We start from the raw sequence: 14,176 nt of genomic DNA on the forward strand, positions 1-14,176 counted from the left end.
GAAACACTGCGCTAGAGGAAAGGTCATGGATTCACCATGAATATACGTTTCTTCTTCTTGAGGTCATGATTGTGCACAGCAAATTGTATGGCAATCCAGCCATCACTTTTCGAGATATTGTGTTCTCAGTTTGGCCTGATGGTGGCGCTAGTGGGAAAGTGATGGATGAATAAAAAAAAAAATCTACATGTTAACTTGCCAGTGTGGAATGTCCTATGTGAGGTAGATATTGTATTTGTATCTGCCTTCATTGGTAGCATATTAGCGGATTAGCATATAATTTCTATATCCTTATTGTAAACATATTCTTATAGCGAGTCAGCATGAATGATGTCAGTTAGCATAGCAGGCTGATTGCATTTATTGACTTCAACTGTGTTTTAGAAAGGAATCCTGAGGGCATAACACTTCTCAAACTGTCAGCTGTGGCCCATCTCCAAATCTGGAGTGCTGGCAAAGAGCTGCAGCTAACATTAATTCTGTATCTGCTCAGGGTGCGTTTTGCCGGGGGGGAGGGAGGGGATTTCCCAACCTCTGCTCTTCACGTCCCTGTGTCTGGTCTGATGCCAAAAAAACAAGAAAAGCCAAACAAACTAAACGAGTCTGGTGTCCAGAGGAGAAATTAGAGAGAGCAGCCCAGAGGCTTCTGGGACTTTATATAGGCCTGACTACAGGTGTATTCAATTCAGCAACCAGTGGTGGAGAACGCCACCCAAACCATAGAGCAATCTCTCCCCAAAATCCTGCACATTTTTAAAGAACAGAGTGGTGGACTTCATCATTGACCATAGGTACCAGCGTATGAACGTTCCAGATTACAGACCTCTAGCACATACTATTTAATCAATAGCTCACAACAGGCCATGGTATATGGTTATTACATCACAGCTAAGGGGTGTACTTCTGTGATATAATAAGCTTAGCTCTGATATAATAACCATATGCCATGCCATGGCCTGAAGTGAGCTATTATAACGGCATAATTTTTTTCATAGTTGGGCAGATAAGTTTGAACGCTGTTTTAACGTACAACCTACAGTAGGACCATTGTTAATTATACAGTTTTAATATTTTTTCAGGTGAGAATGTACCCATTTAGATTCCAAATATGTGGTCAGTTCGTCCAAATAAGCCCTGTTTGGAAATTTGCTCAAGTTTTGGGAGATTGCGCAGCTGCGACAGGACTGGGGGGTTGACGCATGCCCAGCATGCCCAGTTTCACTAACTAGAGGTTAACTATCATAACCAATCATCCTGCTATATTCCTTTATCTGTAATTTATCAGTCTCCCCAGTTAGCTAGATTAATGAATGTAGTGGAAGTGGCAATAATCAAATAATCTGAATAAAATCATCGCTTTATCCGTCTGATTCAGATGACGCTAACGGACATTTTGAGCCTCTCTTGGTCCCCAATCTTGGCACCAAGAGGATTCCTCTTTTTAATAACTGGGCATGAGTCAGCCCCAGTCTCCCCCGTAGACCAGACCGTCTCATTTAACAAGGCTAGTTTTTTTTTTCAGGTGCAGAGTGATACTGACTTGTGAAAAGGAATTAGAATCATCAGATTGCTTGATTTGAACTTTACCTTTGTCAAAGTTGATGAAGACAGCAGCCGTACCGCTTATAATTTTTTGATCCACTTTTTCTCCCCATTTTCTATTTTTCTCCCATTCCAATTTCCTATTTCCAATTCTTCCCTCCCCTGTCTTGAACGTTGCTAGACTATGCCTCCCACTGGTCGGCTGTAGTGAGGATGGAAGCCTTGCATCACGTGTCCCCTCCGGTACACGAGGAGGCAGCCTGTCGCATCTTTTCACCGCAGCAGCTCGAACTCTCAGTGGCGAGGAGTAACGCGTGGGAGGCTCACGCTGCCCCAGATACTTCCTGTTTCCGCCGCACCGGCGTCACCCAACCGACCTGTAGGAGTCGCTGTCCACAACGTCCAATCCCCACCCACCGGCTTTCCCACCCTCTAACACTGCCAATTGTGTTAGTTTGACGGCCGGCCAAGCCGGTAGCAACGTCGAGAGCTGGGCTCGATACCAGCATCTCCTGCGTTAGTGGCGAGCGCCTTGCCCACTGCGCCACTCAGTCGCCAGCTGTACCGTTTATTAATAAAAAAATTACTTTCTTCAGTTTGTGTATCTCAAGCTTCTTATGCTGTCTGACAACTTTGGTGTTGATACTGTAGAACATCAATTGAAAAAGCCTTGGGGGGGGGGGGAAGAAAAGAAAATAGAGGCAATACAGTATGGCAGACATGGGTGGTCCCAGAGGCAAAGTTTTAGAGCACATTCAGCTGCCTATGTGTACTAAGTTTTCTGTTGGACCTAAGGATGTGGGAGTTATTGCCTTTTGTTACTATAGCGCCACCATCTGGCCGACATGGGTGCATGGCTTTGTGGGGAGAGTACATTTGTATTGTATAGTTTGTATAGATTGTTGTGTATTGTTGTTTACAAATCTACTACGGTTGAGGAGCTGGGAAAAACGAAGTGTTAACTGGTTCGGGGCCAACCACATATATATATATATACGTGTTTGGGAGCCGACCGTTGGAGGCCAACCACATACATGTTAAACTCGTTTTTGCTTTTATTCCATTTTGATATCCCGGATGTTGTCACAGAGCTGTATTTTGGCTGGAAAAGGCATATTGGGACTCCGAAAGTGCACTACCCGCCAGATCCTGGTATTGGCGCTGTCTAGAGAATGCCGTTTCCCTGTTGTAAAAAAAATCTATTAAATGTTTTTCGCTCCGGGTGGACTTTTCTGTTAGCCTAAAGCTATAGCTTCACCAGATCGCCTGGAATACCTTTTGCGATGCCGAATTCAGTATGCAGTAAAGGAATATAGCATCAGCCAATGGACATATCGATCTACCAGATGGCGATCAAATAACTGGGAAATTATTTTTGGAATCCAACCGGCCACAGGTAAGAGCGATTTGACGTCAATTTCAGCCTGATCGGGCCTTGTTCTCATAGCCATCCACCCGGTCAGCGTATGTTGTTGCAATAACGAATGCCATTATTGGTAATCACTAATCAGAAACGACTTCCCCCCCCCCCCTTTCATGCATTCATGGTGGAACATGATACCGATCATATGCATTTAGATTTTTAACTCTAGCTTGTGTAGGGCCGAAACGCCAATCGATTTAACGTTATTAGCTTAGCGCCCTATAAACAGCCTTGCAGGAATTACCCCAGACCATTCCGATATAACGTTCATATTCACGACGCTATACAACTTAAAAAAAAATTATTTCTTTATGGCATATTGAAGGGGAGGTTTATACTGTCAATTGACAATGGACACATAGCAATAATATAAAATATAGATTTAGCTCTACAAACAACCTCATGCACAGTGAAACGAGCAGAGCGATGCACTGCTCTGTTCAATTGTATGTTAGAGCGATGCTCTGTTGTATGTTAGAACTTTGTAAAGAAACTCAAAGTATTAAGAGCGATACACTGCTCTGTTGTTATATATTTTTTATTGAAAAATGTTATCACTTTTTACTGTCCGTTCTATTTAATCATTTTTAGCCTATTTCAAACTGAATCAAACCGCACTTTTTTACTCTATTTAATCTATTCTATTTTATTATTTGTATTACTGAAAAACTGATTTACCTACTCTCTTCTTTTTGTATTTAAATCTTTATGCTCGCTTATGCCTGTATTTTTTACTGTTGTGAAGCACTTTGAACAGCAATTTCTGTATGAAAAGTGCTATACAAATAAAGTTATTATTATTTGATATGGATATATATATATATATATATATATATATATATATATATATATATATATATATATATATATATATATATTAGTGCTGTCAGGCGATTAAAACAATTAATCTAATTAATTACAGGATTTGTAATTAATTAATCTAATTAACCCATTCTCTGCCATTCACGTGTTAAGGCGGGTTTCTCCGCCATGCGTTGTCTGCCAATAACTCCGTAAGGCGTTTTTGAGATCAATATTTCATATTTTCGTCATGGTATTATGGTATTCGTCATATTTCACCCACGGAGTCTTGGGTGATGCTGTCTGGGCCATCACAACTCTGCAACGCTTCAATACCACCACCTCGTGGCCGATCGACGAGTTGCCAAACCGGAAGTGCCCGGAAGTGCTCGGTCCGTCCCCTATTTTCGTCCGGCCACTTGCTTATCGTCCCGGGGCTCAATACAGACACCGTCGATATGAATTTTGCTCCAGTGTGATCGCCCAACGCTACGAGGAGACTGGGGTGAGTTTCAGCGTTTTTCTTTACCATTTTCGATACAAACTGCTCTGATCAATATATCACCCATACTACATGAATCATTTAACGTCGGTCATTGAATTATAAACGACCCCCCCCCCCCCCCCCCCCCCCCTCCGTTCACCCGCAGATGACCAGTCATGACGTTTAGGACCATGTACAGTTGAAATTTTTTATATAACGTTGATCGGTATCAAACTGCATTTGATCATCTAATGCATTTATGCTTATATCTCACGTTCTATGAAATACTGCAGAAAACGATAAAAACATATTTATACTCTAGACCAGGGGTAGGCAACCCTAGGCACGCATGCCTGCACGCGGGGGCATTTTCATAGGCACAGGGGGCAGCATAAAAAAAAAAATATATATATATATATATATATATATTTTTTTTTTTTTTGCTTTGAAATATTATAGTGAAATATTTTGCACTGTTGTCGCATTCATCTTGTTGAAATCCTCCCACAGGTTATTTTTACTACCACATATTTAATTGAGACCCTTTATTTGTTTATTATTTCAATTTAGCTGGAAATACATTGCTACATCATTCAGTAACATTTGCAGAGCCTTATAACAAAAACATTATTACGGTCACCATTGTGACCAGTGGGATTAATCAACACATTTTATTATTTATTTTTCTATTTCATTGAACATTGCACATGTTAACACTTTGGTTGCCTAAGGTTAAATTCATGATATACCATAGATTGCCAGCGCTATTTGTCTATGGAGAAAGTCCCCTTCTTTGCAGGGCTATAACTTTTTAAATTCTATTGCTACATTGCCATTATTAGGGCCCATTCAAAGTCCTATATGTATTGTTCATTGTGTAGCAACGTTAAACTTTTTCATTCACATATTCATAGTAAAGTATGGTCTAATGTATAAGTATGTTTTCATCTCTTTCTGCAGATTTCTCCAGAACGTGATCTATAGCCCCAAATACATTATATTGATGATGCAATACAGTTTTATGGCAATCAGCGCGATATAAAAAATTACAACTAGACGTACTTCTAGACGTTACTACACGTCATCTGATGTTGACCGGATGGGCTAGGGGCCGTTTATAATTCCGTGGGCAGCGTTATACCAATCATCTAATGTGGGTCAAATGTTGATAATAGCAGTTAGTATCGAAGACGGTAACGTTACACGCTGAAACTCACCCCAGTCTCCGCGCGCCATTGGGCGATCATCGTAGAGTTGAAATCTTATCATTATGGGATGTAAATTTACCCGGTCCATCTCCAGCTTGTATAATGGTATATACGTCCAAATCATGTTGTTTATCGAGTTATTGGCAATCGATCACTGTGTAGCGTGACGAGCCAGAGTCGCGGGACCTATAGCGAGCACCCGGAAGTACTACGGACGTAGCACAACCTCTATGCCACTTCCTGTTAAAGCGATTGCGCCGATCGGCCACCAGATGGCGCTCCTGAACCGCCAGAGAGCTCAGTGGGTCCTGCTGGTGGATCTCAGGCCAGCGGAGGGGACATATGAATCCGATCGCAGATTTTTGAAATATTGATATAAGGACGCTGTACAGCGTCCCCCGGCAACTTGAGCATGGCCAGCAATGACGTCAAAACACGTTTCATGGCAGTCAAAGTGTTAAAAGCCATTTTTTTTTACTCAAAATGTGAGTATTACCAAGTCAACTTGTGTTCTTAAAACAATGACAATAAACATAGTTTTATTAGGTTGAAATAATGTGGTTGTGTACTTATTTTTCTGTTAACTTATTATGGATTGAAAACTGAAAACCTTAATGCACAGTAACTGAATTCAATATTTTTAAGTTCTGGTAACTTATTATTATAATTTTTTTTACAGGGTAGTCTTGCGATCAATCAAAACTTATTTACACGATATACCTCACATTCACCCTCCATTCACATCCTGGTGTTCTCCTGGTGTTCTCCATTAGGCCTGTAGGTGGAGCTATGACAGCACACGTACAGTACACACACCGATGGTGTGTGATGTGTCCAAAAATGAATGGGCAAATGTGAGTGAAATGGTCGCACTGTATGCAGCTGTTTGTCTGCATTGCATCCCCCCCCCCCCAACTCAGATTTAGGGTTGATACAACCGTCATAATAATATTGTTAATAATAACAATAACAATAATGATGTAATAATGTAAAAATTATCATTAAAAATACCTGATTATGAGAAAAAAACTTACGATGCATGGAATATTGTTGAGGCACACTAGTTACAACTATATTTCAAACAGGCACTCCATGTCAAAAAGGTTGCTGACCCCTGCTCTAGACGGTATTTTAGTATGAATGTGTGAATGAAAAAGTAAAATGTTCCTACATCCTGAACGATAGATAATTGATGTTGAATGGGCCATAGTAATGTCAATTTAGCAATACAATTTAAAAAGTTATAGCCCTGCAAAGAAGGTGAACATCTCCATAGACTTATAGCACTGGCAGAGAGGGTACAATGATGGGTACAATGCCCGGCAGAGAATGGGTTAATCACATTTTAATCGCATACAAATCTTTTTGACTATGATCTTGCGGCAATGAATGTTATTGCCATAAAACAGAACGCAGTTAGTTTCTCTACCTTTCTGTGAACGTCTAGCAAGAAACGGCGTTGCAATCTGATGAAAAATGGTGGAGAAATGTACATTATAAAAAGTGTACTTACAGTAGATTTCATTCACGGTTTGTGAATCACGCCTGGTGATACTAAATCCAGATTGAATTCTGCCATTGGAAAGGGGAGATTTGGCCCGATCCATAGATGTGCGACTTGGAATTCAGTACTGTATCTACAAAACCTTCTGTTTAATCATCTTCCCTTTATTCATTTGCTTACATTTTTCAGGTCTGGTCCATTTTAGCATGGTGTTATTTAGGGCTGACCTTCGATATTCTTTTGGAATTCGAAGCTTCGGGGCGAGTTTCGATTTTTTAAATTATAATTATTTGTTTATGTTGTGGGACTTGTACAGCACTTTGTTCAACTTTGTCAGTGCTGTACAATTTAAACCTTTTTAAATCTTAGACAAACTAAACACTTTGCTTCCATGAAATATTGTAAGCCGTCATTTGAGGCTTTATAAAAGCAGCACAATGAACACAAATCTGTCAGTGCCGAGTCCGACCTCATCTTAAATAACAAACAGCATTGCTTGTTGTAATTAACAAAGAGAGGCAGAGTTGATTTAGCGCAATTTCTTTTTTTTCATATATATATATATATTCTTTACATAATCAAATTTTATTTTCATATTCGAATCCCATGCCCATCGAACGAAGCTTTGAAGCTTCGAAGTATTTAAGACAGCCCTAGTGTTATTCACAGTCAAAGATAAAAAAATTCAAAAAAAAAGTATTGAATTGATATTCTCATTTGGTTCATTACAATGTACTCAAGCCTAGTAACAGACACAATATTTCTGACACTGGGAATACATTCCCTGAGATCCATAGAACATGCAAATGGACCATTTAAAAAAAGAAGTCTGTAAATGTTTATTCTACGTTCTTATGGAATGAATACGATTATTTTTGTATTATAAAAAAAAAGAATTTAATAAAAAAGAAAGAAATAATAATAAAAAAATAAATCTTTAATAAATGTTGTGTTAATTTTCATAACGCGATAATTTGCTGTGTAATTAATCTAATTAACGCAATAAACTGACAGCCCTAATAAATATATGTATATACGGTATATTCAGCAAAACATTCACAAACCATGAATACCCTTAGTAACCAGTCTAGACTCCTAAGGGCCCTAATGGATAAAGCCCTTATCACCCTCAAGGCTCTCACATAGTCAACAAGTATAGGGTGCATACATACCCTATACAGACAGCCAGTCTGCAGACTGTACCAGCTCTTTGATCCACCAATCTACTTTGATCAGCATGTCAAGCCATATTGTACATGAATGTCAGGTACTACAGAGTAGTGCACGGGCATTCCTATGCAGACCTATTCTGAGGTATGCTATTGCATCATTTTAGTCTGTGCAGAGTCTGGTCTGTATATGGTACTGTATGTCTGGACTATGATTGAGCCTTAAGTCACCAGTCTATACTCTGGGATGACCAGCAGGGCCCTGTCCAAGGATCCCAGGCTGGGCCGCCCACAGCTCCAAGGGTGTTAAAAGATCAGATATTTAGCTAGAGGCTAGGTCTCAGAGAGGCTTAACATTGATGAATAAACGGTTAAAATCAGTTCTATAACATAACCAATTAATGGAAAAGAAACTGGAGGTCATGGTCATGTTTCTTTTGTTGCAGTTGAAGGCCTTCCTGCTGCATTTTGGATCATTTGTAGCCAGGAAAGGTGATACAGAGCTGTATGTCTGAGGACATGGTGGCCTCCAGGTCCAGAGGACAACATGTGGTTCTGAGCTGTATGTATGAAGACATGGTGACTTCCTCCAGGTCCAGAGGACAACATGTGGTTCTGAGCTGTATGTATGAAGACATGGTGACTTCCTCCAGGTCCAGAGGACAACATGTGGTTCTGAGCTGTATGTATGAAGACATGGTGACCTCCTCCAGGTCCAGAGGACATGTGGTTCTGAGCTGTATGTCTGAAGACATGGTGACTTCCTCCAGGTCCAGAGGACAACATGTGGTTCTGAGCTGTATGTATGAATACATGGTGACTTCCTTCAGGTCCAGAGGACAGCAAGTGGTTCAGAGCTGTATGTATGAAGACATGGTGACTTCCTCCAGGTCCAGAGGACAACATGTGGTTCTGAGCTGTATGTCTGAAGACATGGTGACTTCCTCCAGGTCCAGAGGACAACATGTGGTTCTGAGCTGTATGTATGAAGACATGGTGACTTCCTCCAGGTCCAGAGGACAACATGTGGTTCTGAGCTGTCTGTATGAAGACATGGTGACCTCCTCCAGGTCCAGAGGACATGTGGTTCTGAGCTGTATGTCTGAAGACATGGTGACTTCCTTCAGGTCCAGAGGACAACATGTGGTTCTGAGCTGTATGTATGAATACATGGTGACTTCCTTCAGGTCCAGAGGACAACATGTGGTTCTGAGCTGTATGTATGAAGACATGGTGACTTCCTCCAGGTCCAGAGGACAACATGTGGTTCTGAGCTGGAGAAACTCTTCTAAACTGTTCATCAAAAGCTTTGCATCTGATGATCACCTCCAGATTTCTGGCAGCAGACGTGACATTTGTAGGGCTGTCTTAAATACTTCGAAGCTTAATTCGATGGGCTCGGGATTCAAATGGGAAAATAATATTCAAATGTAATAATAATGTTTTTATAAAAAGAATTATCTGCAAAATCTTGCGCCTCCAATGCACCAATTAACTCCGCCTCTCTTTGTTAACTACAACAAGCACATGGAGATTCCTCATTAACTCCTCTCTGTGTTGAATAAAACTTGCTGCTTTTATAAAGCCTCAAATGACTGCTTACAATATTTCATAAAAGCTAAGTGTTTCGTTTGTCTAAGATTTTAAAAGGTTTAAACTTTACAGCACTGACAATTCTCTATAGTATTTCTTTGTTTTACCTGTGTTTGATAAGACACCCAGTCAGCAGCAGTGTCCCATATACAAACATGTCTTAATAAAACGTGCTTAATTAAGTCGCATTCTGCCTTTGTCTCTATTAACTACATATAAATATTTATATAATTGTTGCTTTATAGACGAAGGTTGCAACATAATTTTGTAATGTAATGTCATTGGCTGTGTAACAGAGAGCAGCCGCCCAGGCAGCGCAGCTGCCGACTGATTGTTAATTTAATTAATTAATCCAATCCAATCCACTTTATTTATAGAGCACATTTAAACACAACAAAGTTGACCAAAGTGCTGTACAAGTCCCACAACATAAGATTTTTTTTTTATAATAATAATAATAATAATACATTCGAGCCCAGCTCTCCGCATTGCTATCAGCTTGGCTGGTCGTTCATACTAACACAATTGGCAGTGTTAGGGGTGGGAAAGCTGATGGGTGGGGATCGGACGTTGTGGACAGTGACTCCTACAGGTCGGTTGATGCGCCTGCGCAGCAAAATCAGGAAGCGACAGGGGCGGCGTGTCCCTCCCACGCAGACCCCCGCCGCTGAGAGATCGCACTGTGCAGGTGAAAAGATGCGACGGCTGCTTCCTCGAGTACCGGAGGGGACACGTGATGCAAGGCTTCATCCACATTGCAGCCGGCTTGTGGGAGGCATGGCCTAACAGCGTTCGAGACAGGGGAGGGTAGAATTGGACAATACGAAATTGGGATGGGAGAAAAATTGAAAATGGGAGAAAAAGTAGATAAAAAGAAAATTATAATAATAATTTTTTTATTTTTTTATCGAAGCTTCAAATTTAAAATGGAATCTTGGCCACCGAAGCTTCGAATGCCAAAAAAAAGCTTCGACAGTCAGCCCTAGAAATTTGCATTAAGACGACCAGAATCATGCTAATTGTAAAGAGACTGGTGGACCGAAAATAATCATTTCTGATTTAACCTTGTTTTATTGAAGAAAATCTAAATGTCCATAAGGTAACCTTTGAGGTCGGCTAAGCTCTTTTTGTCACTGGGGTTTTATGAGAGATATATTTGCATGTCATCTCGATGTAAACACTGGAATGGGCTATTTGTGAATAATGTGTGACCTACACACATCTCTGAGGTGGTGTTAGATGTCCCTGGGTCTGAAGTATGGAGGTGTGTCTGTGTGTGTGATGTAACAATGTGTATTAGATATGAACATGTGTGTGTCTCTCTCCAGGGCGGGCGGTTCAGGGGTCTGACCGTGGGCTTCCCCCCTTTGCCCCAGCGCTCCTCTGGCCGACGCTCGTTTGGACGCTCCAAACGCCTCAGCCTGGCCCGCTCACTGGACGACCTGGAGGTAGGAACGCACACACACACACGCACACACACACACACTCACTCACTAAGGCACACATGACAGCTTGAGAGTCCAGCCCCGAGGGAGTACGTGATGCTCATCCCCGTCGGACCACAGTGACCACAGACCACGTTGCAGAAGTCCATCTCTATTAGTAGCTTCCTATACTGCAGATCCTACATCCTCACATGACACGTGAAAACACAGAGCCCTGCACTCATATCGCCATGGTAACACACACACACACACACACATAGATTGAGCCTCTGCAAGAGTTCACCTTGATGGCAGACATATTCATCAAGACATTTGTGATATTGGTGGAGATTGGTTGGGGGGGTCATTGTGTGGTTTCTTAAACTACGGTTCAGGACCTAAAATGGGTAATGTGCTTATAGGGCCAGTCGGCGTGATGTCACAGTTTATATAGTACTCTATATATGTCACAAACAAAGGTCTATAAAGGTTGTATATAATTGTGTATATGTTTTATAGACATATGAATTTACACTATTATGGTAACTGGACCGGGTTGCTGTGAATATCAACCCATCCAGCAGGTGCCTTTAGCACGGGTCCTGGCAAGAAGAAATAATAAAGACGTTTTCCAAAGTAAATGATATTTATTTTATAATGGGGAATGAAACCCACAACAGGGATAAGGTAGGGGAGACAAAAAACCCTAACATAACTTGACACAAGGGGAGAAGAGTACAAACAGGGAGAACAGCAAACACAAACAAACAGTAAACAATAACCCTACTCTACTAACCCCATCAGGATGGGGGAGAAACGCTGAGACCCAGCATCACAGTGCCACACAGAAAAACAGACCAGTAATAGTATCCCTATGCTGTTAAACCCCACACATGGGAAGAGCACAGGGAAAACCCTGGACACACAGAAGTGACCCAGCGTCACAGGAATATAGCAGCACATTACAAGTATGGTTGGTAAAACCGGGGGAAAACCACCCAGCCACACAATATCTACACCAGTCTATTTACCAAACCGCATCTGAAACCAAGCGTTTCAGATGCCAACTTCCACACCATAGTGGAACACGACCAAACACGACAATGATACTGATCTCATCCATGGCAAAAAGCGCCCAGTGTGGTCGCAGTCTCACAGGCTTTATCCACCCGCCCCTTGATGATTGATTGTCCTCAGCTGAAGTCATCATTGGACACTCGGTAGTCTCTACAGAGGAAGGGGTGGGCGGTACCTGAAGGGAACACAAAAAGGGTATTATTTCCCAGTGACACCACCATACACAAATAACACACAACATACCATAATAACTTTGATTTGATTTGATTTGATTTGACTTACCTATACTAACCTGATGTTCACATGGTGTTACAAATACAATACTAATGGTTATGACCAACCCACCTACGTCACAATATAGTATATAGTACTCAAAGCCACGCCTCTTGTTTGGGGGACAAGTACAGTTTCTTCCCATACAGGTTGTGATCTTCCCAGCTGTCCAAGCATCCCGTGGTCCTTTGTTCCAGTTGGGTCGCATAGCAACGTCATAAACATCTATCACACTGTACATGGCTCACTTGCATCTGTACTGAACTAGCATCAGCTGACGTTGATTATGAGAAATTTGTCTTTACCACTTGTAGAAAGTGGAAAGCTATCTGGCTGCATGTTAGCCTAGCTTAGCACAATGAATGGAAGCGGACATGACCGGTTAGCCTAGGCATTGTCCAACTAACACCTCTCCCGAAGGCTAACCGGTCATGTCCGCTTCCATTCATTGTGCTAAGCTACGCTAACATGCAGCCAGATAGCTTTCTACCAGGGCCGGACTGGGTAAATAATTCATACCGGGAGATATAACGCGAAATATAGCCCCAGTCAGGCCACTTTTTAAGCGGGGGGTCTGGGGGTCCCCCACCAGGAAATTTTTTGTTACAAAGACTTAATTTCGTGCATTCTGGTGAATTTTAGTGCATGTGAATCACAAACTAATGAGCCAACAATTGCTTAGTACAATGTACTGTTATGGACCTCAAATAAAACTGTTGTGGCACTAGCAATGCTACTCTCTCCACCTTCAAAAAGAAAAAAGCAAGAGCACAACATATTTTTCTATTTACTATTATAATACAGTTAACCACTCTCTCCTGTAAGGGCCTTTCTTTTTCTTTGTTTTATCCCTCTCTCCTCTACCCTTTCTCTTTCTTCCACTGTCCATTCTCGAAGACACTCTGATGTCACGAGACCGCCGCCATCTTGGTATAGGGGGACCATACGGATTTCTACCATCAAATCCATGCATTGAGCTCCGTTTTTATTTCTCTTTCTTCCACTGTCCATCTTGACATCAACGTTAATTGACTTTCGCTCTACTGTATCTCTCCCGAGTCCCTCACTACCTGGCTCATTGCCTGGCTGTTATTCTGCATCTGAGTGCCGTCTGCCATTCCATTCGCCGCCTCCGCTGTCAATCAGTTGTATCGCCTGGTCCCGCCTCCACCAATCACAAGCGGCAGCACGGCTCCATTGTGTGTGTGTGATCCGCTGGCCCGTGAGAGAGAGAGTCAGATAGTTCTCCAACTCTGTGGCAGACAGTGAAATCCTGGTTGTTCCCCACCCATCTAGGTTATCTAACTATCGCGCCGCGCCGCCGCCACAACTAGAAACAATCGCCTGGCAAAAAAAAATTAAAAAATAATAATAATAAATTTTTTTTTTTTTTTTTTTTTTTTTATATATATTTTTTTTTTAAATCTGTGCAGGCCAGGCCACCGGGAAAACTCCCGGTGCTCCCGATGGCCAGTCCAGGCCTGCTTTCTACTGAAACTGGCTCATGGTTAAGTGCAAAGACATGCATAGATTTTAGACAATGGCTGCATCGTTATGTTGTTCTGCTAGCTTGCTAATGTTACCGTAGTGGTCATCTGGTAATTAGAAGGTTCCCGGCTCGATTGTGGCAGCGGGTCGAAGTGTCCTTGAGCAACTGCTCCTGATGAGTAGGTCGGCA

At 41.7% G+C, this 14,176-nt stretch overlaps 1 protein-coding gene across 2 annotated transcripts in view; it reads left to right on the forward strand.

Moving 5' to 3' along the window:
• Positions 1-14,176, forward strand: part of rgs12b (regulator of G protein signaling 12b) — a 207,684-nt gene that overhangs the window by 13,640 nt on the left and 179,868 nt on the right. For both annotated transcript variants that reach the window (XM_084318962.1, XM_084318963.1), the window contains exon 4: positions 11,053-11,172. In XM_084318962.1, the coding sequence (XP_084175088.1) occupies positions 11,053-11,172 (120 nt within the window). The remainder of the gene's footprint in view (positions 1-11,052; positions 11,173-14,176) is intronic.

The sequence above is a fragment of the Notolepis coatsorum genome, assembly GCF_963971535.1.
Source record: "Notolepis coatsorum genome assembly, chromosome: 7".
NCBI classification, from domain to species: domain Eukaryota; kingdom Metazoa; phylum Chordata; class Actinopteri; order Aulopiformes; family Paralepididae; genus Notolepis; species Notolepis coatsorum.